Below are 24,845 nucleotides of genomic sequence, written 5' to 3' on the forward strand. Positions count from 1 at the left end.
TTGATGGTCGGAAAACGGTACAATTTTGTTCTCAATTTTGTCTATTTGTTAAAGGATCTCAACTGACGTGTATATGCGGTCCAATCTAGCTCATCCTCCGTACGCCGTCCATTTTATCCTAGTGAAACTCCTTGTGTTCACTTTTTCTTTCCAAACGTCTAGAAAGCCTGCATCACGAACGAACCGTTTCAGTGACGAGCAAGTATTGTCACTTTGTGTTATAGCCTTTTGCTTGTCTGTTATGCGGTTAAAATCTCCAAGCAAAACTGTGTTTTCAATATCTTTCGGTATTTATGGGGCTATTTTTTATTCGAAGAATACTTCTCGTACTTTTTTGTTTTGTCACCCAGATGGAGGATACGATGTTGACAAATTTGCACCCACCTATCTCACACCTGATAATTCTCCCGTCTGTATAATGCTTGTATAAATGCTAAGTCTGTTCTTTCTTTTAGTAGATACTCTTTTAGAATTATTTGTCTACTTTTTTTGCTTTATTCCATTTATGTTCAAAGTTGCGAATTTTTTTGAAGCTCTTGCTGATTTATCACTATGTCTTCTGCATTTTCTCTAGTTCTTGCTTTCTCGGTTTCTAATCCTTCTACTGACGAGAAAGACGTCTCAGCGTAATTGATTAGTTCCAAAGCCTGGCTTGCCGTTGCTGCTCTGTACGATTTCTTCCAAACTATCGATAATACCTTCGATGCTTTCATGTCGGCTCGAAAGTTCAGCTTGCCCTGTCTGTGATTATATTCTTTGTGATCTTTGTTCCTTTTCATTCCCCTTGTGAGTACTCCCGGTACTGAGCTACTCCTGCTGCGGCCTCTTGGAACTCTCCATCTTCGCTATCAGTATCTTGTCCTTTTTTTCTCCAGTTTATTTTTTCTTTCTAGCTCGTCCTTGTATTCACGGGTCGTTTTCCGCTTTTCCGATCTTGCGAATTCCTGTTGCATTTTCTCCATTTCGCGATCTATTTTTTCTTCACGATTCTTACGCGCATTTGTCTTTTCCTTTCCAGTTTCTTTTGCTTTGGGTCTCAGGTTGGTTTGGCTTGCAGGTTGTTTTTCCGGCCGAACGTTTGTTTGGCTACTAACGGCATTAGGGCCACTTGGTTCAGATGTTATGTTTCTTTGCAACCTCTGTGAGGAAAAAGGATACTGAGCGGCTAAATGTCCTGTTTCCTCACATATACTGCAAGTTTTGATTTGGCCATCATACCATATCTGTATTCTCATTCCATTTACGAAAATGAAAGAAGGGATGTTCTTATCTACTCTCATGCTTGCTATTGCTCTTTTTACGGCTGTTTCGAGATATCCGTCACCAGAGTAATACTCACGTTTGCATGAGAAAACCCTACCATACCTTTCCAGTGTCTCTTGGACATCTAATAACTCCATTTATAGCCACATTCTCTCTATTTTCAAAAAATTTGGTTTTGTTTCGCAACTTTTGACGTATATAACTCTTTCATCAAATAATAACATTCCGTCTTCAGCTTTAGCGAGGAACTTTTGGAGCTCGTTGCTAGTGGTGAATTTCACATACATAGTTTTTCTATATCGCAGCCCTGATCCGTCTATACCTATCAGGTTCTCTTTTTCGACTTCATTATGTTTCAGCCATCTGTCTACTTCTACCTCTAAAGGTACATCTCCATCCGGGAGAGCCACAAAGCTCATAAATGCAGTGTTTGTTCGTATATTCCTTTCTGGTACCTCTCCTGGTTGTTGCTTCCTTCTTTTCTCTTTCTTTTACTTTTTTAGGTAATACCAATACCTTATTTTTTCCTTCTCTTCTTTTCTCTCTTTCTTCTCTTTTTCTTTTACCAACTATTCTAATTCACCAACAAAAATAAATGAACCTACTACAAAAAAAATTTAGCAAAGGATTTTTTTTTCTCTTCTTCTTTTCTCTCTTTTTCTTTCCCCTTTCCCCCTCTTTTTTCCGTCCCTCTTTTTCTTCTTTCCTTCTCTCTTTTTCTCTTCTTTTTTTCCTCCTTCTTCCCTTTTTTTCTTTACCCCCTTTTTTTACCTTTTAATTTACAACTCTACCAACACTAACTCCTATCTCGGGAAACACGCCGATTTTAACCTTCTTTCGCGCCCGAAAACAAAACTCACAAACGAAAATGGCGAAGCTGCGCGGCAAATAGTCACGCAATCAGCGCGTGTACATCCAAGAGACGCGAGACGCACAGGATTCCTAAACTATGTCACTTCTTAACGAAAAAAAAATATTCACTTGCTAGGAAAATCACAATTATAAAGCTGGTTTCAAAATTATCCCAAAAAATTACCAAAATCTTACTAAAAACTACTGAACTGACAAAGTATATGTTCCTTGGTCATTTCACCAGGGTTGCAACTTGCAATAACTATTTCGAGTAGTAGCAAGTAGTAGCAACTTAGTAGCAACTATTGTAGTAACAGTTGTATTATAAGTAGCAGTATGTGCCGGTTTCTTCAACACACACTGAAATTTTAAATTTAAGTTTAAATCAACGGTTTCAGAAGCATTTCTGATACGTCCTCTTGACAACCTGTGCGGGCATAATGTGTTCTGATTTAATTCAATACAGTTTCAATATTCCCCAAATTTTTTACCTTAATACCATTAGCTTTAGTAGCAGTAGTAGTATTACCAGCAGTAATAGTAGTAGCAGTAGAAGTAGCTGCAGTAAAATTGAAAGTAGTAGTTTTAGCTTTAGTGGCAGCAGTAGTAGCAGCAGTGGGAATAGTGGTAGCAGTGGTAGTAGCAGTAGTAGTGATGCCTCACTGATTTCTATGCCAGGCCTCCCCCACATTCCTATGAAAGCCCTCTGACGTCACAGCAGTCCTGGCAAGGTTCCCACAACATACCCTGGCAAAATTCTCGGGATTCCAGTTGTTTCATTATTTTTTATATAATTCGGAGTGTGGTCGCTATATTACACAACTAGCAAAGGGAATTCTAAGTCGAGCTCCTATCCCGTCGCACCTGTGCAATAAGGACCCTATTTCTACCAGTCGACTTGCAAGACTCCCGCAACACACCCTCGAACTTTAAATGGTCAGATAGGGAAATTAACATAGGACTTAAAGGCTCAGATAGGGGTCTATGAGTGGAGCTTGTAGCCCCTCGCAACTGTGCAATGCGGTAACCTGGCAGGCCTCCCGGAGTTCCAGGTCTTATAACGCGATATTTTTTTTCAGTACTTCCATATGATTAATCTAACTTCTCGATTGTGGTCAGGATATTTAACAAGTACCAATAATAGGGAATTAACATGGGAACTCAGATAAATGGAGCTACTATTCCCTCGCACCCAAGTAATGCGATTCCAGGTGTTCCAATATTTCCCCTAGCAACCGCCATTTTGTCCCAAATCCTAGCCATTTTTGTTATAGAGTCTATTCTTTTCTGGAGGACACTCAGGATTCCCGTAACCACGTGTAATATGGATGACGCCATCTGTGTAATATGGATAAACTTCAGGAATCCATGGGAATCCCCGCTTGTATCTGAGCAAAGTACATACCTGGATGTTGCATAATGACTGAGTCTTATGTATGCCATCGTATGTGACAAGCTAGGCTTCAGGAACCCTTAGGGAGTCTGCGCTTGTTACTGAGCACAGTACACACTTACGTTATGTAGTACCTTACGTTATGGCAGCCCAAACATCATTGTCACAAAATACTTTTTGAGATTTAATTTTTCTCCTAAACGTTCAAAGTGTTTCTTTCTTTCTTTTTTATTCCTTTTTTTTGTATTTCTTTTTTTCTTTAGTTCTTTGTCCCCGCTTGGACTCGAAAGGTCAATTTCCTTCCAATGGAAGAGTGCCTCAAGCGACAGGACTAACCTGCTATTCTCATTATTTTGTCCTTGTCAATATATTCTGGAAATAACGCATTCCCGTGGCGTCATAAGACACACCTCTGTGGATTACCACACCTGGAAGGATTCCGAGCTCATACCCTCTTCTAGTGTCTAGGTGTAAGATGGATGACGCCAAATGCGCAGAGGGGAAAACCACATTTCTAGACACTACTGTCTCAAAGGCAAGCGTGTAATTAGAGAGATTTTTAGCTCTCCTTGACCATTACGAGATAGCCAAAACTCAAAATTAAGGATCTAGAACCCCATTTTTGCCTAATATTTGAGAATAAACTGTATTTTATGATAGAAATAAATATTTTAGCGGTATAGGACTATCTTATTGGTAATAAAGGATCATTTAATATATGTTTCTATTTTCATATAAAAATGACCATCGCTTTGCGAAATTTAGTCTTAACTCGTGGAAGAGAGAGTTTAGTACATTTTTTTTTGCTGAATGGAGTCGGAGTTGAACTCGGCATATTGAAAGGGTGAGGAGTTATAGTTGAAATCGGTTATAAATTACAAATCTAGTTAAAAGAACCTTTAAAGAAGTACTCTGAAGAAGCAGTTTACGACTGCCACCCCCTAGCAATCGTTTCCAGAGGGCAAGGTTGATATTTGATGCTAATTTTTAGGCACTATTGAGGTATTTTCTACAGCTATTAACGACAATGCCTTGTTTCTTTGAGCCAAGACATTGAATAATTCACACCATAGTGACAATATACGGCTGACCCTCACCTCCCTAGCAATCATTTTCAGATGGTAAGGTAGATATTAGATACAAATTTTTAGCTACTATGAGGTATTTCCAAGAGCTCTTAACAAAAATACAGCGTTTCTTTGAATGCATGTTAGATTTTCACTCTCCCCCTTCCCTCCACTTAAAAAATCTTTTAACAGCTCCAACTTCACTTTTAACCTGTAGAATACGTTACTCCATGCAATTCACGCCACAGTACCATTATTTGACTGCCCCCACACCCCCTAACAATCATTTCTAAGACATTTCTCAGACATTTCATTTTAAAATTATGACTCAATCCGATGATTCCGATGACCCTAATCCGATGACCCTAATTTTTATGAATTCGTCTTGATTTCTAAGCATTGCTTACGATTTCTATGAACTTCTCCTGAATTTCTTGCATTGATTATAATTTCTAGGGTTTTTTTTTTTTTTAGAATTTTTACGGATCGCTTATGTTTTCTACAGTTTTGTCTTGATGTCTCTGGATTGGTCTGGATTCTTGGGGTTGATCCTGTTTGGTCTTGATATCTAAGGTTTGGTCTGTATGTTTACCTCTCTAGCAATCATTTCCAGTGGGTAGGGTTGATATTAGATGCATATTTTTAGGCACTATTGAGGTATTACCAACTTAACGAAAATACAGCGTTTCTTTGAATACATGTTAGATTTTCACTCTCCCCCTTCCCTCCACTTAAAAATTCTTTCAGCACCTCCACCTTAACTTTTAAATTGTAGAATACGTTACTCCATGCAATTCACGCCACAGTACCATTATTTGACTGCCCCCATACACCCTGACAATCATTTCTAAGACATTTCTCAGACATTTCATTTTAAAATTATGACTCAATCCGATGATTCAAGTTGTTGCAACCCATTCCTACGTGATACACCATGTCAATTCACACAACCCTGGCATTATTTCATTTTTACATATTCTTATCGGAAGAACAATAAATTCTACTCCCTGAATCTTCACGAAATTGCGAAGTTGCTTGACTACTAGCAAACATGCACCAATCTTACCACGTTGAATTTTTCATTTTTCCTCGAAAAAGAAACAAATTCTACATTTCTTGTGGTTAGGGAAGTGAAACCTCAACACTAAAGTTCTTTAATATGCTGTATTTAATGCTGGAGCTTTTATTGAGACCCGTTGCAGCCTATGGGAGTGTTTCCCCCTTTTTCAAAAATTGAATTTGCTTCAATAGAATGCAAAACTTAGATTACAGGCAAAATTTTCGAAGATTTTTCACTGATACAGTGAATAACCGAAATTTTCTAAGATTTGTCTCTCTGACTCTTCACGAAATTATGGTGGTCATGATTTTTTAGAGGTTGTCCATGAATTCTACAGTTTTTTCTTGATTTCTAGGGCTAGGTCTTGATATCCATGGTTTGGTATGGATTTCGAGGTATGTCCCTGATTCTTATGAATTCGTTTTGATTTCTAGGCATTGGTTACGATTTGTATGAATTCCTCCTGCATTTCCTGCATTGATTATGATTTTTAGGGGATTTTTCTAGATGTCTACAGGTCACTTATGTTTTCTACGGTTTTGTCTTGATGTCACTGGATTGGTCTGGATTCTTTGGGTTGATCCTGATTTTTAACAACTTTGTGGGGATTTCCATACAACACTTCTGATTTTTAATAGTTCTTCTATATTTCTATGTATTGGCTATGATTTACATAAATTCGTAAGGATTTCTATGTATTAGTCAGGATTTCTTAGAGATTGGCCTTAATGTTTAAAGTTTGATCTTGATTTCTACGGTTTGGTCTAGATTTCTAGGATCGGACCTGATTTCTACAGTTTGGTCTCGGTTTTTATGAATTCGTCCGGATTTCAAGAGGATGCTATTAATTTCTACAGTTTGGTCTCGATTTCTTATGATTGTATCGTGTTTTCTATGTACTGGTCATGATTTTTTAGAGGTTGAACATGATTTCTACAGTTTGGTCTTGAATTCTTGGGTTTGGTCTTGATATATATAGTTTGGCTTAAATTTCTATGGTTTGGTCCTAATTTCTAGAGATGACTCTAATTTTTATGAATTCGTCTAGATTTCTAAGCATTGCTTACGATTTCTATGAATTTCTCCTGAACTTCTTGCATTGATTATAATTTCTAGGTTTTTTTTTAAAAATTTTCACGGATCGCTTATGTTTTCTACAGTTTTGTCTTGATGTCTCTGGACTGGTCTGGATTCTTGGGGTTGATCCTGTTTGGTCTTGATATCTATGGTTTGGTCTGTATGTTTATGGCTTTGTTAGGGGGTGTGGGGGAGTCAAACAATCATACTGTGGCGTGAATTGCATGGAGTAACATGTTCTAAAGTTTAAAAGTTAAGGTGGAGGTGTTGAAAGCAATTTTCCTTTGAGGGAAGGGGGAGAGTGAAAATCTAACATTCATTCAAAGAAACGATATATTTTTGTTAAGGGTTCTTGGAAATACCTCAATACTGCCTACAAATTTGCATATTATATCAACCCTGCCCTCTGGAAATAATTGCAAGGGAGGTGGGGGCAGCTGTATATTGTCACGATGGTGTGAAATTTTCATAGTCGTGGCCTAAAAGTAACGAGGCATTATCGTTAATAGCTCTCAAAAATACCTCAATAGTGCCTAAAAATTTGCATCTAATATCAGCCTTGCCCTCTGGAAATGATTGCTCGAGAGGGGATGGCAGTCGTAAAACTCCAAATTAAGAGTCCTGTTTTAAAGGTAATTTTAACTAGATTTGTAGTTTATAACCCTGTTTCAACTCTAATTCCTGGCGCTTTCAATGTGCCGAGTCCAACTCCATTCAGCGAAAAAAAATTACTGAACTCTCTCTTCGACTAGTTAAGCCTATGTTTTGCAAAGTTATGGCCATTTTTATGAAAATAGAAAAATATATTAATCGTTCCATTATTACCTATATGATAGGACAAGACCACTAAAATGTTTGTTTCTATCATAAAATACAGTTTACTCTAAACAAATCTTACGCAAACATTGCGGTTATAGATTCTTAATTTTGTTTTGAGGTCTGCCTATCTCGTAGCACGCTTGCCTTAGAAACAGTAGTGTCTAGAAAAAAATTCCCCTCTGCGCATTTTGCGTCCTCCATGTTACATCTAGACACTAGAAGAGGGCATGAGCTCAGAACCCTGCCAGGTGTCAGAATCCACATAGGTGTATCTTTTGACGTCACGGGAATGTTTTATTTCTAGAATATTTTGACCAGGACAAAATATATTACACAGATGGTGTCATCCATATTACACATGGTCACGGGAATCCTGGGTGTCCTCCAGAAAGGAAAAGACTCTATAGCAAAAATAGCTACGATTTTTGACAAAATGGCAGTTGCTTGGGGAAATATTGGAACACCTGGAATCGCATTATGCAGGTGCGAGGGATTACTAGCTCCATTTATCTGAGTTCCCTTGTTAATTTCCTATTATTGGTACTTGTTAAATATCCTGACCACAATCGAGAAGTTTACTTAATAATATGGAAATACTGAAAATAAATATTACGTCATAAGACCTGGAATTCCGGAAGGCCTGCCAGGTGACCGCTTTGTACAGGTTCGGGGGGCTAGGAGTTCCACTTATAGACTCTATATCTGACCCTTTAAATCCTATGTTAATTTCACTATCTGACCATTTAAAGTTCGAGGGTGTGTTGTGGGAATCTTATAAGTCGACAGGTAAAAACAGGGTCAGCATTGCACAGGTCCGAGGGGCTAGGAGCTCCACTTAGAATTCCCTGTTATTGCTAGTTGTGTATTATAGCAACCACACTCTGATTAATCATATTAAAAAATTTTTAAACACTTGGAATACCGGGAATCTTGACATGGTATGTTGTCGGAATCTTGCCGGGGCTGTCGTGACGTCAGAGGGCTGTCATAGGAATCCGGGGGAGGAATGTATTAGAAAGTAGTAAGGCATCACTACTAACAGTAGTACTAGTGTAAATAGAAGCAGTTGTAATAGGAGGCAAATATTGTCCTTTGGTTAGTTCAACATCCCCCGTAACGAGCCCTGAAAGTTTCAACATCACACACCAAACTGTTCATTAGATATTGCTGATAGGGCCTTTTACAAACTTTCATACAGAAGGCGTGTTATGATTCAATTCACCTCCCCCCTCAAATTTCCTTGAAAATTTTACCTTCAAACCCTTAGGCATAGTTGTAATAGTAGAAACAGTAGTATTAGTAGTATTAATAGTAGTAGTATTTATAGGGATAGCACTAAATAGCGATGAAGGCCACGCTGTCTTTGCATCATAAACAATAAGTAGAACAACAGGGAAATTTTTATACAAGACAGTGTAACGCAATTTTAAATTAATATTTCGGCCCTATATCCAAGGGCCGTCCTCAGCAAAACAAACGAAGAAAAAAAAATAATATAAATGAAACACATTAAAATTCGATCATTAAAACTGAAATAAGTTATTTTAAATTTTCGAAACAACCCTAGTATCATTACTTCTAGGAAGTTCAACCAGGACTCTGAACTCTGATTCCTGGTTGAACTTCCTGGAAGTAATGATGCTTGGGCTGTTTTGAAAATTTTAAACAACTTTTTTCAGTTTTAATGATCGAATTTTAATGTGAGTTCCTTTTATATTGTTTTTTTTCTTCGTTTGCTTTGCTGAGGATGGCCCTTGGATATAGGGTCGAAATATTTATTTAGAATTGCGTTCCACTGTCTTGCATAAAATTTTCCCTTTTATTCTACTTATTGTTTAGTAATAGCACTAGTATTAAAAGTAGCAGTAGTATTATCGTAATGCCTTTTGGTCAGTAGAACATCCCTCTCATCATGTCCAGGAATTTTCAACTTAACACACTTAGCCCTTGCTACGACATTGCTAATATGTCCTTTTGATAACTTGTATTTTCATATAATTCTTGAAAATTTCATCTTAATCCTCTTAGCTTTACAAGTAGTCATTACAGACGTAGCAGTTCTAGTAAATGTAGCAGTGGTAGTGGTAGTAATATTATTAGTAGTATGTACATATTTCCTTTTGGTCGATTGATCTTCCTCTTTAGGCATACTCTAAAACTTCCAACTTAATACCCAAATGCATTTTTGAGATACGCTGTTTGAACAATCTGTATGCAAATACTGCCATTTGCTCTAGTTCAAATTTCCCCTAAATATTTTAAGTGTAGTAGTGTAGTAGTAGTATTAGTAGTAGTAATGGTAGTAGCAGTAGTAGTAGTAGTAGTAGTAGTAGTAGCAGTAGTAGTAGCAGTAGTAGTAGTAGTAGTAGTAGTAGTAGTAGTAGTGGTGGTTGTAGTAGTAGTAGTAGTAGCATGCAGGTACTACCTTTTTGGTCAATTGGTCATCCCCCTTATTATTTTCTGAAAGTTCCAAATCTATACATTCAGTAACTACTGAGTCATTCCTGATTTAAGCCTTTTGACAACCATTATGCGCATAACGTGTTTTGATTTAGTTCAACACTCCAACACTCCCTTCAAAATTCTTTGAACGGCTCTCTTGAATGCCTTTTGTCTTTTTGGAAAGTAATAATTATCTTTATGGAAAGTCAATAACATATGCTGTATGTAGTGGTAGTGGTAGCAGTAGTAGTGGTGGTAGTTGTTATAGTAGTATCATTAGCAGGCAAATATTACCTTTTTGGTCAATTGGTCATCTCTCTTATCATTTCCTGAAATTTGAAAGTTAATACGCTCAGCCATTCCTGAGTTAAGCCTGTTTTGCCCGTATACACATAACGTATTTTGTCTTTTTGGAAATTATTAATAAAGTCTATAGAAAGTCAATAACGTATGCTATATGTAAACAATGAACAAATAGCCTAACTTAGAGCCCTTGCCCTGAGGCTGTGGGGGAGGGGGTGATATCCTTAAAAGGCATAATTTCTGGACCTTTCAACAATACTGAAGAAAATGTATGTCTCAAAGTTTTGATTGGATGTTTGTTTTGGAAAAGGATAGGCGCAAAGGGGGGGGGGGGGGCTGGTTGCCCTCGAATCAGTTTTGACTGTAAAAAGGGTATTATAACTTCCAATTTCCAATTAAATTTCCCACCCGGAGTTCACATGACTACCCATCCCATCAAAACCTAGGATGCCCCTAAGGTATAACTTACAACTTTTTCTCCAGGGATCTGGTGGGCTGCCTCAACCCTGGAGGTGTTGTTGTATGTCCTCTTGACTATTTTGAACAAGACGGCCATCATACGATATTTGATCAGATGCTTTTGGGAAAAAGAGGGTGTCAATGGGGGTCAATAACCTTCCATCACTTCTGAATCTGAAAAGGAAGTAGAACTTCTTCTAATTTTCGATTAGAAGAGCCTCCTTTAAAGTTAGTACACATCCTTCCAGAAAGAGCTTATATGTCCCCGGGGCATAACTTTCAACCCTTGCCCTGAGGGCTGTGGGGGAGTGTCCTCCTCAAAAACATAATTTTTATCTGGAAATTAACTACGCTGAACAAAATGCCTATCTCAATATTTTGATTGGATTTGTTTGGGAAAGTGGTGGGCATGGAAGGGGTGTTAGTTGCCTTCCATTCACTTTCGACTATTAAAAAGGGCACAAGCCACTCCAATTTCCAATTGAAAGAGGCTTTTTCGAAGTTTCTACGAATACTCTTTCTATCAAAAACCTTATATGTCCCCAGGGCATAATTTACAACCCTTGCCCAGAGGGGGTTGGGGGGGGGGGGCTTTGTCATCCTCAAAGACATAATTTCTAGAACTTTCAACTACGTTGAAGAAAATACCTATCTCAAAAATTTAATTGGATGTGTTTGGGAAAATGGTAGATGTAAGAGGGAGATTAGTTGTTCTCCAATCACTTTAGACTATTAAAATGGGTACTAGCCCTTTCAATGTTCAATCAAATTAACTTTTTTTAAGTTTCTGTGACAACCCTTTCTATAAAATCTTATATGCCCTCAGGGCATAACTTACCAGGATTGCCCTAAAGTCTATGAGGGGGTTATCATCCTCAAAGACATAACTTTCAGAACTTTTAACTGCGTTGAACAAAATGGATATCTCAAAATTATGATTGCATGTTTTTGGGGAAATGGTGGGCGTAAGAGAGGGGTTAGTTGCCCTCCAATCCCTTTCGACTATTAAAAAGGGCACTATCCTTTTCAATTTCCAGTCAAAAGAGCTTTTGTTGAAGTTTCTACAACAAAGCCTTCTATAAAAATCTTATATGCCCCCAGGGCATAATATACAACCCTTGCCCTGAGGGCTCTGACGCGGTTATCATCCTCAAAGACCTAATTTCCAAAATTTCAACTACATTGAACTAAATGGATATTTCAAAATTTTGATTGCATTTGTTTGGGACGGGTGGACGTGAAAGGAGGGTTAGCTGCCCTCCAATTACTTTCAATCATTAAATTGGGCACTGTGTTTTAGGACAAGGAGTTTGGGGATTGGATGTGTTTGGGGAAAGGTGGGCATGAGAGGGGGGTTAGTCTCCCTACAATCACTTTCGACTATTAAAAAGGGCATTAGCCCTTTGAATTTCTAATCAAATGAGCCTTTTTTGAAGTTTCTACGACAACACTTTCTATAAAAACCTTATATGCCCCCAGGGCATAACTTACCACCCTCGCCCTGAGGGCTATGGGGGGAGTGTCCTCCTCAAAAACATAATTTTATCTGGAAATCAACTATGGTTAACAAAATGGCTATCTCAAAATTTTGATTGGATGTGTTTGGGGAAAAGGTGGACGTGGAAGGGGTGTAAGCTGCCTCTCAATCACTTTTGACTATTAAAAAGGGCACTAGCCATTTCAAGTTCCAATTGAAAGAGCCCATTTTGAAGCTGTTATGACAACTCCTTCGATACTAAGTGCCCTGGTCTGGAAAAAAATAATAATACGTTGTGCCAACAATTTCTTTACTTAGGCAGCGCTATTGCACTGCTTGTGATTACAGTTGTTTGACTCAGTCATTCAATCCTTATAGAAAACAACCTTGTGTTTTCTGATAATCAATATAAAAAAAAAAATAAAGTTAACTATAAATTCTAAATTCTTACTTTATGTCTGATCCCCCTATCCAGATTCGTGTAAGTAATTGTTCATAACAATATTCTATTGGTGTGCTATTCGTTGACTGGTAAGTGCTCATCTAACTCAACTTTCAAGTAAAATGCAATTAAAATGAATTTTACCTGGTATTTATTAAAATAAAGATTTGGTAAAATTCTACTTTAGTTACTTTTGGTTATCTTGGAAAGGGGTTGGATTAGGAAAATGAAGCTTTCAGGAATGGATTTTTTTACTGGTCTATCTCTTGTCAAATCCTTTCCCAAATTAATAAAATTTAAATGGCTTATCAACACAGAGTTGTCTTCTACCCCATGACACCTACATGCTACCCTTAAAGGGGTTATGATAAGCAAAGTTGTGACATCACAAACAGGTTCCGTAAGCAGGTCAGCTAGATAGTAAATAAGTTTAAAGGGATGAATGTTAAATGAAAATAGGATTTTGGGATATATTTTAATGAACAAGATTAAAAGCTGAAGTTGTTTAAGGTAAGCAATGATTTATAATTATGACAGTAATATAGGATGAAATGTGAGCTAAAACAACTAGTAAAGTGCATTAATTTACCATTATATAGAGGGGGGAGGATTGGAGGTAGGTACTTCAAAGTACCTTCCCGGGACATACCTTAGCAAGTAGATCCATCCCTGAAAGTTTCATTTTCCTAACCCAACCCCTTTCCAAGATAGCCAAAAGTAACTAAAGTAGAATTTTACCACAGATTTTTTTTGCATTTTACAAATACTAAATTGTATTTGCTTATGTTACAATAGTTAAATCATTTTAGGTGATGAAAGAGTGAACCAGATTTTTTCCTTGACGATTATGCAAACCTGCTTTCTTAGACTGCATAATCAGGTTGTATACCATTTATCCCGCTTCAACCCATACTGGAATGATGAAAGACTTTACCAAGAAGGAAGAAGAATCGTGGGGGCAATATTGCAACACGTAACTTATAATGAATATCTTCCTATAATTCTAGGTAAGATTATTTTAAGACATCTATGTTATTTTTGCTTGGGTGTTGTATCATAATTTCATGCCAGAGCATTTTGTATATGAGAAAAAATTGGCGAGTCACTAATGCTACAATATTCATGCTTGAATCTCATGCAATCTGGCCAGAGTAGAGCACATTTTCACTCTCCCTCCATGCGAGTCTGCTCTTGACCACGCTATGTGGTCTTCAGGGCTAGAGAACTGGTTCATAAGCCATATTTTCTATTGCCTTGCATTTTCCATTTAGCTCTGCAAGTTTTAATGATATGAACTCAAGATTTTAAAAATCAAACAACTAGAATTCCATCAGTCACTTTTCATGATCATTAAATGTTCATGATCACTAAATGTTCATGATTACTAAGAGTTTGGCTCTTTGGGGCAATTCTGCTCTTTGAAGTATTAAAAAAACTTTAGCGTAAGGAGTGATGTATTGAGTAGAAGGCAGTCCCTTTCATATACGGTATAATTTATGTTTGTTTTAAGTTTTGATGTTGCTCCTTATTTTCAGTTGAAAAAAACTTGTTTATTTTTATTTAATTTCTGATTGTTTTTCAAATAATGCCGAGAAATACATGATGCAACATGGTAGCCACACTGCCACGATAATTTAATTTATTTATTTCTGGGGGGGCAGTCCCCCTAATTTACAGAATAATTTTATTTTCGTCTTAAGTTTTAATGTTACTCCTTACTTACAGTTGATTTTCTTTTCATTTAATTTGTAATGGTTTTTCACAGAATGCCAGGAAATCCCCTCCCCCCGGTATAACATATTTTCTGGAAATTTCCCCCACAAACTTTCCTTCCCATGAAAAACTTCTTCCCTTGAATCATCCCCTTTCCTGCAAAATGTCACCCTTAAACCCCTAATAAAATCCAAGTCAAAATCACTCAAATTTTGGTGGTTATTCCTGATTTCTCGGAATAGTAGGAAGAACAGAATTGGTTAAGAAGGATCTTTGAGCTATGCTGAACAAAATAACTATCTCAAAATTCTAATTGAACGGCTTTGAAGGAGGGAGCTAGGGAGGAGGGGGCTAGTTGCCCTCTAATAATTTTGGTGACACAAAAATGGTACTAGAACTTCTAATCTCCGTTCGAATGAGCCCTCTGCCGATCTTTTAGGACAATTGGTTCGATACGATCACCCCTGGAAAAAAATAAAAATAAAACAATCACGCATCCGTGATCTTTCTTCTGGCCCAAGCACAAAATTCCTCATTTTTGTAGATAGAAGCTTGAATCCTCTACATTAGTGTTCTGATACGCTGAATCTGATGGTATGATTTTAACTTAGATTCATTAACCTTTAGGGAGGTTTCCTCTTTTTTTTAAATCAGGCAAATTTTCTTGGGCTCGTATCTTTTGATGGGTAACATTAAAATAAATGAATCTTATATATTTGAAATTAGCATAATAAGCCAATTATTCGATGTATCTTTTGGCATCAAAATTATGTTTTTTGGAGTTTCAGTTACTATTGAGCCGCAACGCCTCTTGAATGCAGTTCGTTACCACAGACGGTTTGAATAATTAGAGTTAATATTAAATGGTAAGTTCAGTTCTTAAGAAGACAAAAATAAAAAATAAATATTTTTTTCAAAAACATGGGAAGAGTGACACTAAAACTCGAAACGAACAAAACAAAATCCATATATAGGAAGGGTGCCTGCTCCATAATGTCCGACTCTTTGTGCTAAATTTTTATAATCCTACACTGAAAGCCCTTATCAGTGCAGTAAATATAGTTAGTAAGAAGCCACAAGTTTTTTTTTTGTTTTTTTTTACGGATTGGCTTTTCAACCTTTTTAGAAATTCGAGCTAAAAACTTTACTATTTAAAGCAGCCAGCTTTGCCTCCCTTTAGACACTTTAGAAGATACTCTTTGTCATAATACAATTTTCGTTGTGTTTAAACAGTCGTATTTGGGAAAAAATTCAAATTTTAGCTTAGCCTATAGAGCTGGCGGTTAAGTAAGCGGTACCATCCCCCCTTGAAAGAGTGATATTTACTTGTAGTAACTTGAATTAGGATCTTATTTTCTTCTGAAAAAACTTGTTTTTTATTTTATTTCTGTTCATTTGAATACCCCCCCCAAGGTTACCTAATTATGAGCGGGGCTACTGCTCCTCAAACTCTTCTCTTTACATCAAAGTTTAGCTTTGGTAGAGGGATTTTTCAAGAAAAAGAGCTCATTTAAGCCTTTTGAATTTTGAAATATACATATATATATATATATATATATATATATATATATATATATATATATATATATATATATATATATATATATATATATATATATATATATATATATATATATATATATATATATATATATATATATATATATATATATATATATATATATATATATATATATATATATATATATATATATATATATATATATATGTGTATATATATATATATATATATATATATATATATATATATATATATATATATATATATATATATATATATATATGCATTCTTTTTGGGAGGATTGCAAAAGATTGCATTCTTTTTAGGAGGGCTTAGCCCTTTTTCTAAATTAAAGAAAATAAGCATTGCTGCTACCTGTTGAGGAATAGCTTTAAAATTCAGAAATTTTGCTTGCCTAGAATCAATATAATTAATAAATTTGGTTGTTGCATATATTGCAATCAAAATTTTGTGTATTCTTGTTTCAGGTTCTGTTGAAAAGGGACACTCTTTACTTACAGCTTAATCTGACAGTTTGTATAAAATCATAGGCAGCGCGCTAGCGCTGCCTAAGTAAAGAACGATGTGGGCACAATGTGTTTTTTTCTCCATACCCGGGCACTTCGTATCGAAGGGGTTGTCGTAGAAACTTCGAAAGGGCTCATTCGATTGGAAATTGGAGTGGCTAGTGCCCTTTTTAATAGTCGAAAATGATTTGAGGGCAACTAGCCCCCCCCCCCCCCAAGCCCATCATTCCCCCAAACACATCCAATCAAAATTTTGAGATAGCCAATTTGTTCAGTCTAGTTGATTTTTAAATAGAAAATATGTTTTGAGGAGGACACTCCCCCAAAGCCCTCAGGGCAAGGGTTATAAGCTATACCCAGGGGGCATATCAGGTTTTTATAGAAGGCGTTGCCGTAGACACTTTAAAACAGGCTCATTCGATTGGCTAGTACCCTTTTCAACAGTCAAAAGTGATTGGAGGGCAACTAGCCCCCCCCCCCACACCAATCATTCCCACATACAAATCCAATAAAAATTTTGAAATAGCCATTTTGTTCAGCGTAGATGATTTCCAGATAGAAAACATATTTTTGAGGAGGACACTCCCCCACAACCCCCAGGGCAAGGATTATAAGTTATGCCCTGGGGATATGTAAGGGTCCTACTTAAATCTCTGTCGTAATAACTTGAAAAAAGGCTGGGTTATTTGGAAATTCAAAGGCATTGTGGCCTTTTGGTTGGTCGAAAATGACTGGAGGGTAATTAGCCCCCCTCTCACGCCCACCTTTTCCCCAAATATATCCAATCAAAATTTTTAGATAGCCATTTTATTCAACGTAGTTGAAAGTTTTGGAAATTAGGTCTTTAAGGATGACAATCCCTCCCCCAGAGCCCTCAGAACAAAGGTTATAAGTTATGCCCTCAAGGCATATAACGTTTTTATTGAAAGCATTGTCGTAAAAACTTCAAAAGAGCTCATTCAATTGGAAATTGAAAGGGCTAGTGCCTTTTTTAATAGTTAAAAGTGATTGGATAGCGACTAACGCCCCTCTCATGCCCACTATTTTCCCTAACACATCGAATGAAAATTTTGAGATATCCATTTTGTTCAACGTAGTTGAAAGGTCTGGAAATTAGGTCTTTTAGGATTATAACCCCCTCAGAGCCCTCAGTGCAAGGGTTTTAAGTTATGTCCTAGGGCATATAAAGTTTTTATTGAAAGCGTTGTTGTAGAAACTTCAAAGGGGCTCATTCAATTGGAAATTGAAAGGGCTATTGCCTTTTTTAATAGTTGAAAATGATTGGATAGCGACTAACGCCCCTCTCACGCCCACCATTTTCCAAAACACATGAGATCTCAAAATCAAAATTTTTAGATATTCATTTTGTTCAACGTAGTTGAACGTTCTGGAAATTAGGTCTTTTGGGATGATGGTCCCCTCAAAGCCCTCAGTGCAAGGGTTGTAAGCTATACTATGAGGGTATATAAAGTATATGTAGAAAGCTGCATTATAAACCATAGGATGCGCGATTGCGCTGCCCAAGTAATGAACGGGGGCACTCGAGAACGAGACAAGAAACGGGGACTAAGTAAAGAGGAGGATACTCCCCCACATCCCTCAGGACAAGGGTTTTAAGTTATGCCCTGGGGGCATATAAGAACTATGTTGGCACAATGTATTATTTATGAATTTTTTCCTTTAGAGCAGGACACATCGTATTGAAGAAGTTGTCGTAGAAACTTCAAAAAGCACTCATTCAATTGGAAATTGGAGTGACTTGTACCCTTTTTAATAGTCGAAAGTGATTGGAAGGCCACTAACACCCCTTCCACGCCCACCATTTCCCGAAACACATCCAATCAAAATTTTGAGATAGCCATTTTGTTCAGCGTAGTTGATTTCAAGATAGAAATTATTTTTTTGAGGACAGTCCCCCACAGCCCTTAGGGCAAGGGTTGTAAGTTATGCCCTGGGGGCATATAAGGTTTTTTATAGAAGGCGTTGTCGTAGTAACTTTAAAAAAGGCTCATTCGATTGGAAATTCAAAGGACCAGTGCCCTTTTTAATAGTCAAAAGTGATTAGAGGGCAACTAACCCGCCTCTCACGCCCACCTTTTCCCCAAACACATCAAATCAAAACTTTGAGATAGCCATTTTATTCAACGTAGTTTTAAGCTCTGGAAATTAGATGTTTGAGGATGACTACCCCCACAGTCCTCAGGGCAAGAGTTGTAAATTATGCCCAGGGGGCATTATAAGGCCTTTATATAACGCTTTGTCATAGAAACTTCAAAAAGGGCTCATTCAATTGGAAATTGGAATGGCTAGTACCCTTTTTAATAGTCGAAAGTGATTGGAAAGCAACTAACACCCCTTCCATGCCCACCATTTCCCCAAAAGCATCCAAAAGAGATTTTGAGATAGCCATTTTGTTCCACGCATGTCAAAGTTCCGGAAATTATACCTTTGAGCAGGACACTCCCCCACAGTCTTCAGGGCAAGGGTTATAAGTTATGCCCTGGGGCATATAAGGTTTTTATTGAAATCTTTGTCGTAGAAATTTGAAAAAGGGCTCACTCGATTGAGAAATTCAAAGGGCTAGTGCTCTTTTTGATAGTCAAAAAATTTGAAGGCAACTAACCCCTAAACCCCTCTCATGCCCATCTTTTCTCCAAACACATCCAATCAATATTCTAGATAGCCATTTTATTCAACGTAGTTGAAAGTTTTTAAAATTAGGTCTTTAAGGATGACACCCCTCCCCCTCCCCCCACAGCCCTCAGGGCAAGAGTTGTAATTTATGCACTGGGGGCGTATAATGTTTTTATTGAAAGCGTAGAAACTTCAAAAGGGCTCATTCAATTGGAAATCGAAAGGGCTATTGCCTTTTTTAATAGTTGAAAGTGATTGGAGAGTGACTATCGCCCCTCTCATGCCCACCATTTTCCAAAACACATCCAATCAAAATTTTGAGATATCCATTTTGTTCAACGTAGTTGAAAGTTCTTGAAATTAGGTCTTTTAGGATGATACCCACCTCAGAGTCCTCAGTGCAAGGGGTGTAAGTTATGCCCTGGGGGCATATAAAGTTTATATAGAAAGTGGTTATAGTAATTTCAAACAGGGCTCATTTGATTGGAAATTGACATTGCCCTTTTTAATTGTCGAAAGTGAGTGGAGAGTAATTAACCCTCCTCTTACGCCCACCATTTCCCCAAAAACATTCAATCAAAGGTTAGAGATAGTCATTTCGTTCAACGTAGTTGAAAGTTTTGGAAATTATGTATTTAAGGATGACGAACCCCCCTAGAGCCCCAAGAGCAAAGGTTGCAAATTCTGCCCTGGGAGTATATAAGGCTCTTATTGATAGAGTTGTGATAAAACTTCAAAAGGGGCTCATTCAATTTGACATTGAAAGGGCTAGTGCCCTTTGTAATAGTCAAAAGTGATTGAAGGGTAACTAACCCCCCTCTCACGCCCACCATTCCTTCAAACACATCCAATCAAAATTTTTAGATAGCCATTTTGTTCAACGTAGTAGAAAATTCTGGAAATTAAGGTCTTTGAAAATGACACCTCCCCTCCAGCACTCAGGGCAAGGATTGTAAGTTATGCCCTGGGGGCATATAATATTTTTATTGAAATCTTTGTCGTAGAAACTTGAAAATGGGCTCACTCGATTGGAAATTCAAAGAGTTAGTGCCCTTTTTGATAGTCGAAAGTGATTTTAAGGCAACTAACCCCCTCTTATGCCCATCTTTCCTCCAAACACATCCAATCAATATTCTAGATAGCCATTTTATTCAACGTAGTTGAAATTTTTGGAAATTAGGTCTTTAAGGATGACAACCCCTCCCCCCCACACAGCCCTCAGGGCAAGGGTTGTAATTTATGGACTGGGGCGTATAAGGTTTTTATTGAAAGCGTAGAAACTTCAAAAGGGCTCATTCAATTGGAAATTGAAAGGGATATTGCCTTTTTTGATAGTTGAAAGTGATTGGAGAGTGACTAACGCCCCTCTCATTCCCACCATTTTCCAAAACACATCCAATCAAAATTTTGAGATATCCATTTTGTTCAACGTAGTTGAAAGTTCTGAAAATTAGGTATTTGAGGATGATATCTCCCTCAGAGTCCTCAGTGCAAGGGTTGTAAGTTATGCCCTGGGGGCATATAAGGTTTATATAGAAAGTTGTTATAGAAATTTCAAAAAGGGCTCATTTGATTGGAGATTGACATTGTCCTTTTTAATTGTCGAAAGTGAGTGGAGAGTAATTAACCCCCCTCTTATGCCCATCATTTCCCCAAAATCATTCAATCAAAGGTTAGAGATAGCCATTTTGTTCAACGTAGTTGAAAGTTCTGGAAATTATGTATTTAAGGATGACAAACCCCCTAGAGCCCCAAGGGCAAAGGTTGTAAGTTCTGCACTGGGGGCATATAAAGTTCTTATAAATAGAGTTGTCGTAAAACCTCAAAAGGGGCTCATTCAATTTGAAATTGAGAGGGCTAGTGCCCTTTGTAATAGTCAAAAGTGATTGGAGGGTAACTATCCCCCCCCTCTTACGCCCACCATTCCTCCAGACACATCCAATCAAAATTTTCTGATGGCCATTTTTTTCAACGTAGTAGAAAGTTCTGGAAATTAGTTCTTTGAGAATGACACCTCCCCTCCAGCACTTAGGGCAACGATTGTAAGTTATACCCTGGGAGCATATAAGATTTTTATTGAAAATTTTGTCATAGAAACTTCAAAAGGGATCATTAGATTAGAAAATAGAAAGGGCTAGGGCCATTTTTAATACTTGAAAGTGACTGGAGATTGACTACCGCCCCTCTCACGCCCACAATTTCCCCAAACACATCTGATCAAAATTTTAAGATAGCCATGTTCTTTAACGTAGTAGAAAGTTCTGGAAATTTGGTCTTAGAGGATGACAACCACCCTAACAGACCGTAGGGTAAGGGGGTTGTAATTTATGCCCTGGGGGCATATAAGGTGTTTATAGAAAGTGTTGTCGTTTCCAAAAGTGCTCATTCGATTGGAAATCCAAAGGCCTAGTGCCCTTTTTAATAGTCGAAAGTGATTGGAAGGCTTGACATTTTTATAGTAAAGATCGAAGTGGGTATAATCCCAGAACAAAATTTGTACTTGAAAAAATACAAATGAATGTGCATTGTCAGTTTAATATACCTATACTGATATTTAGTAATCTAAATGTTAATATTATTTGATTTATTAAAGTTATAAAAGTAAAAACGTTTATATTTTTTCAGTAAAGTGCAGATTTTGTTATGGCCTTGGGAAGGCATAGGGGTTTTGCACCCAACTCATGTTGATTTCTGCCCGTTTTGAGTTTGAATCGGTTATTTATTGTAATTTTTATTCGTTTTGGATTTCATTTATTTATCGATGCTGATTTGTGGTAGCTTCCCCCTTGGTAGATTATTCGATTGTATTTGTGCTAATTTTTTGTTAGATGGAGTTCTTTACTTTTCTTTGAACAACTTATTTTGTGGAAATTTTTTTAATTGCTCTCAAATAGGATACTGCTCTGTCCTTCAACTCCCGTTTTTGTTGTATTCAAGTTTAATATTCGACTAACAATGTTTCAAGAATGATAATTATTCCTATAAAGCCGCGCCACCTGAAATATTTTTCAGGAAGGAAGGGGAGTGGGTTGTATAGGTAAAAAATGGATCATGGAGTCTTCATTCCCACTGTTTTCAAGGTGAATTATTCAAGCAAATAATTCACTGGCAAGGGGAGAGGCGGCAATACTAACCTAGGAAACAAGAAGACGCTCAAAATCGTATATAAATAGGAAAATGAGAACTCTTCAAATTTAAATCTCGATAGAAACAAAGCTTCTAGTAATTGTTGCCACAGAAATCGTTCTTTTGATGTGCATGTTGTATCTGTTTTGTTTCGTTTACTATTGTATTGTAAGGGGTGTCGTAGAAATTTTAAAAAGGGCTCATTCGATTGGAAATTGAAAGGGCTAGTGCCGTTTTTAATAGTAGAAAGTAAAAGGGCACTAGAACTTTCAGTTTCCAAACAAATGAGCCCTTTTTGAAATTTTACGACAACCCTTTCTATAAAAAACCCTGAGGGGGCAATACTAACCAATGGAAAAAGAAGACGCTCAAAAGCATATTTTACCCCTTCCACCCCCACCATTTCCCCAGACATATCCAATCAAAGTTTTAAGATAACCATTTTGTTCAACGTAGTTTAAAGACCTGGAAATTATGTCTTTGAGGAGGACACTCCCCCCAAAGCCCTCAGGGAAAGGGTTGAAAGTTATGCCCTGGGAGTATGTAAGGTTTTGATAGAAACCGTAGTCGTAGAAACTTCAAAAAGAGCTCATTGGATTACGAATTCAAAGAGCTAGTGCCCTTTTAATAGTCGAAAGTGTTGGGAGGGCAACTAACACCCTCTCACGCCCACCATTTCCCCAGACATATCCAATAACTATTTTGAGATAGACATTTTTTGAATGTAGTTAAAAGTTCTGGCAATTAGGTTTCTGAGGATGGAACTCCCCCCACAGCCCTCAGGGCAAGGGTTGTAAATTATGACCCTTGGGGTATATAGAATATTTATAGAAAGCGTTGTCGTAAAAACTTCAAAAAGGGCATTAGATTGGAAATTGAAAGGGCTAGTCGCTTTTTAATAGTTGAAAAGGCTTGAAGGGCAACTAACCCCCTCTCACGCCCACCATTTCCCCAGACACATCCAATAACTATTTTGAGATAGCCATTTTTTGAACGTAGTTGAAAGCTCTGGCTATTAGATTTTTGAGGAAGACACTACCTCTACATCCCTCAGGGCAAGGATTGTAAATTATTCCCTAAATTATTTATAGAAAGCGTTGTCGTAAAAACTTCAAAAAGGGCATTAGATTGGAAATTGAAAGGGCTAGTCGCCTTTTAATAGTTGAAATGGATTGAAGGGCAACTAACCCCCTCCCACGCCCTCCATTTCCCTAAACACATGCAATCAACATTTTGAGATACTCATTTTGTTCAACGTAGTTGAAAGTTCTAGAGTATAGGTCTTTAAGGATAATAGCCACCTCAGAGCCCTGAGGGCAAGGGTTGTAAGTTATTCCCTGGGGAGGCATATAAGGTTTATATAGGAATCTTTTTCGTCAAAACTTCAAAAAGGGCTCATATGATTGGAAATTGAAAGGGCTAGTGCTGTTTTAATAGTCGAAAGTTATTGGAGAGCAACACACCCCCCACTAGCGTCAACCATTTCCCCAAACACATCCAATCAAAATAGTGAGATAGCCATTTTGTTCAGCGTAGTTGCTTTTCAGATAGAAATTATGTTCTTGAGGAGACCTCAGGGCAAAGGTTGTAAGTTATGCCCTGGGGGTATATAAGGATATTATAGATATCGTTGTCGTAGAAACTTCAAAAATGGCTTATTCAATTGGAAACTGAATAGGCTAGCGTCCTTTTTAATAGTCAAAAGTAATTTAAGGGCAACTATCCCCCCCTTCTCAGGCCCACCCTTTCTTCAAACACATCCAATAAAATTTGTAGATATCCATTCTATTCAACGTAGTTGAAAGTTCTCGAAATTAGGTCTGTGAGGATGACACCCCCCCCCCCGCAACCCTCAGGGCAAGGTTTGTAAATTATGCTCTGGGGGTATATAAGGTTTGTATAGAAAGTTTTGTTGTAGAAACTTCAAAAAGGGCTCTTTCAAGTGGAAATTAAAATGGCTAGTGCCCCTTTTAATAGTACAAAGCGATTGAAGGGGAACTAACCCCTCTCTCACGCCCACCATTTCCCCAAACACATCCAATCAAAAATCTGATACAGCCATTTTGTTCAAATTTGTTGAAAGTTCTGGAAATTATGTCTTTAAGAATGACCACCCCCCCCCCCATACCCCTCAGGGCAAGGGTTTTAACTTATGCCTTGGGGCCAAATAAGGTTTTTATAAATAGCGTTGTCGTAGAAACTTTAGAAAGTTTTTAGAAGTCGAAAGTGATTGGACGGCAACTAACCCCCCTCTTACGCCCATAATTTCCTAAAACACATCCAACTGTAATTTTTAAATAGCTATATTTTTTTTAACCTAGTTGAAAGTTCTGGAAATTATGTTTTTAGGATGACAACCCGCCACAGCCCTCAGGGCAAGGGTTTTAAATTATTCCCTAAAATATTTATATAAAGCATTTTCGTAAAAACTTCAAAAATGGCATTAGATTAGAAATTGAAAGGGTCGTTTTTTAATAGTTGATTAATTAAAAAAACTTTTTTTTACAAAATAAGTTTTTCAAAGAAAAGTAAAGAACTTCAATAAACAAAAATAGCAAAAATAAAATCAAATAATCTACCAAGCGTGAAACTACCACAAATCAGCATCGATAAATAAATGAAACCCAAAACGAACAGAAATTAAAATAAATAACCGAGTCAAACTCAAA

At 37.3% G+C, this 24,845-nt stretch overlaps 1 protein-coding gene across 1 annotated transcript in view; it reads left to right on the plus strand.

Moving 5' to 3' along the window:
- The window catches only part of LOC148949024 (chorion peroxidase-like), a 244,987-nt gene that overhangs the window by 152,367 nt on the left and 67,775 nt on the right, over positions 1–24,845 (plus strand). The window contains exon 5 of the mRNA XM_089094180.1: positions 13,464–13,661. Coding sequence (XP_088950306.1) covers positions 13,464–13,661 — 198 coding nt within the window. The remainder of the gene's footprint in view (positions 1–13,463; positions 13,662–24,845) is intronic.

Source organism: Artemia sp. Qi Xiang Cuo, chromosome 9 (assembly GCF_049724085.1).
Source record: "Artemia sp. Qi Xiang Cuo chromosome 9, ASM4972408v1, whole genome shotgun sequence".
Classification (NCBI taxonomy): Eukaryota; Metazoa; Arthropoda; class Branchiopoda; order Anostraca; family Artemiidae; genus Artemia; species Artemia sp. Qi Xiang Cuo.